We start from the raw sequence: 1,153 nt of genomic DNA, 5'->3' as shown, positions 1-1,153 counted from the left end.
TTGGGTGAAAAATTAGGTACTTCTAAAGGACTCTATGTGGACATTTACGGCGGCATAAACTACGTATACGCCAGAGATTTCGCAGCTGTCAGGCAAGTTTTGTTTATCTAAACAATTTTAAGGTGAACATTTTATATTTTTGGAAAACTTATCTTCAATATAAAATAGCTTATCTAAAATAACATATGCAATCAATAAATTGCTTCGTGACATAATTTGTTTACAGGTGGATTCCAAGTATGGGTTTGTCAGCCGAAGGGCACAAAGTTTTATTACAGTCGAGAAATAAGTTGCCAGCAGTTACCAAAATTTTAGCTGACAGCTCGTACCTACAAGTGTGGGCGATAAATGAAAAACCAGACTCAGATTATCAACGCTTCACAGTTAGAATTAACTCGTTAACATTCTGAATCAGTTATATTTTATCTTTCGTAAAATTCATTTTAATCAATAATAAATTGCGTTATTTTTTATACAAATTAAAAATGAAAATAATCGAGTAAATTTGCTTAACTAATCTATAGGACATATGTTCACTTTAAGCATACCGGCTGTTCGGAAACAGCATAAGGATTTCATGTCTATAGTATTTACCATAAAATGTAATATTGCTTTCCGGTTTTTTACATACTAATGGTAGTATTAATTATACAACATGGTGCTATATATTATCAGAATGATTAATTTAAATTCCATTAAGTCGATCTCGTTTATTCATTTGATTTTTTTTTACATAAAATAAACATACAAAATATACATATACATTAGTTTGCAGTACCTAATGTTTTCTCGTATATTTTTTTGAGTAGCGAAACGATGACGAAGCAATAAAAAAAATTACAGTTTCCCCAATAGCTTTTGCCATTACACGTAAAATGCATCCCAAACGTCGGAAAAAAAGTATACCTGAATGTATTGTGTTTATGGAAATTCTTAGATACAATAACCCTGTGGATACCCCTATTATGTTAAAGTACTGGAATGGAAAACCTCACTTAAACTACAGCGATGATATGGACGCTCATCACTGTCTAAATCCCTGCAGCGCGACAGGTAACGGTGTTTCCATGATGATTCTGAACAGATCCATAAAAGAATGTGTTTTTATGACTCGACTTAAAAAATCAAATGCGTAAATGTTATTTAACATTTT

The 1,153-nt window shown here is 31.6% G+C and overlaps 1 protein-coding gene across 1 annotated transcript; it reads left to right on the top strand.

Annotated features, from left to right (window-relative positions):
- Positions 1-3: 3 nt before the first annotated feature.
- LOC126910021 (uncharacterized) lies at positions 4-666 on the top strand (the record flags this gene model as incomplete). The annotated part of the gene is made up of 2 exons (XM_050692424.1): positions 4-92; positions 227-666. Coding segments are annotated over 2 exons (273 nt in total), but the record flags the coding sequence as incomplete, so codon positions are not given.
- Between the last annotated feature and the right edge of the window lie 487 nt (positions 667-1,153).

The sequence above is a fragment of the Daktulosphaira vitifoliae genome, unplaced genomic scaffold (genome assembly GCF_025091365.1).
Source record: "Daktulosphaira vitifoliae isolate Bord-2020 unplaced genomic scaffold, ASM2509136v1 Scaffold_3098, whole genome shotgun sequence".
NCBI classification, from domain to species: domain Eukaryota; kingdom Metazoa; phylum Arthropoda; class Insecta; order Hemiptera; family Phylloxeridae; genus Daktulosphaira; species Daktulosphaira vitifoliae.
Note: the sequence above shows the minus strand (reverse complement) of the source record. Positions and strands in the feature narration are given on the sequence as shown.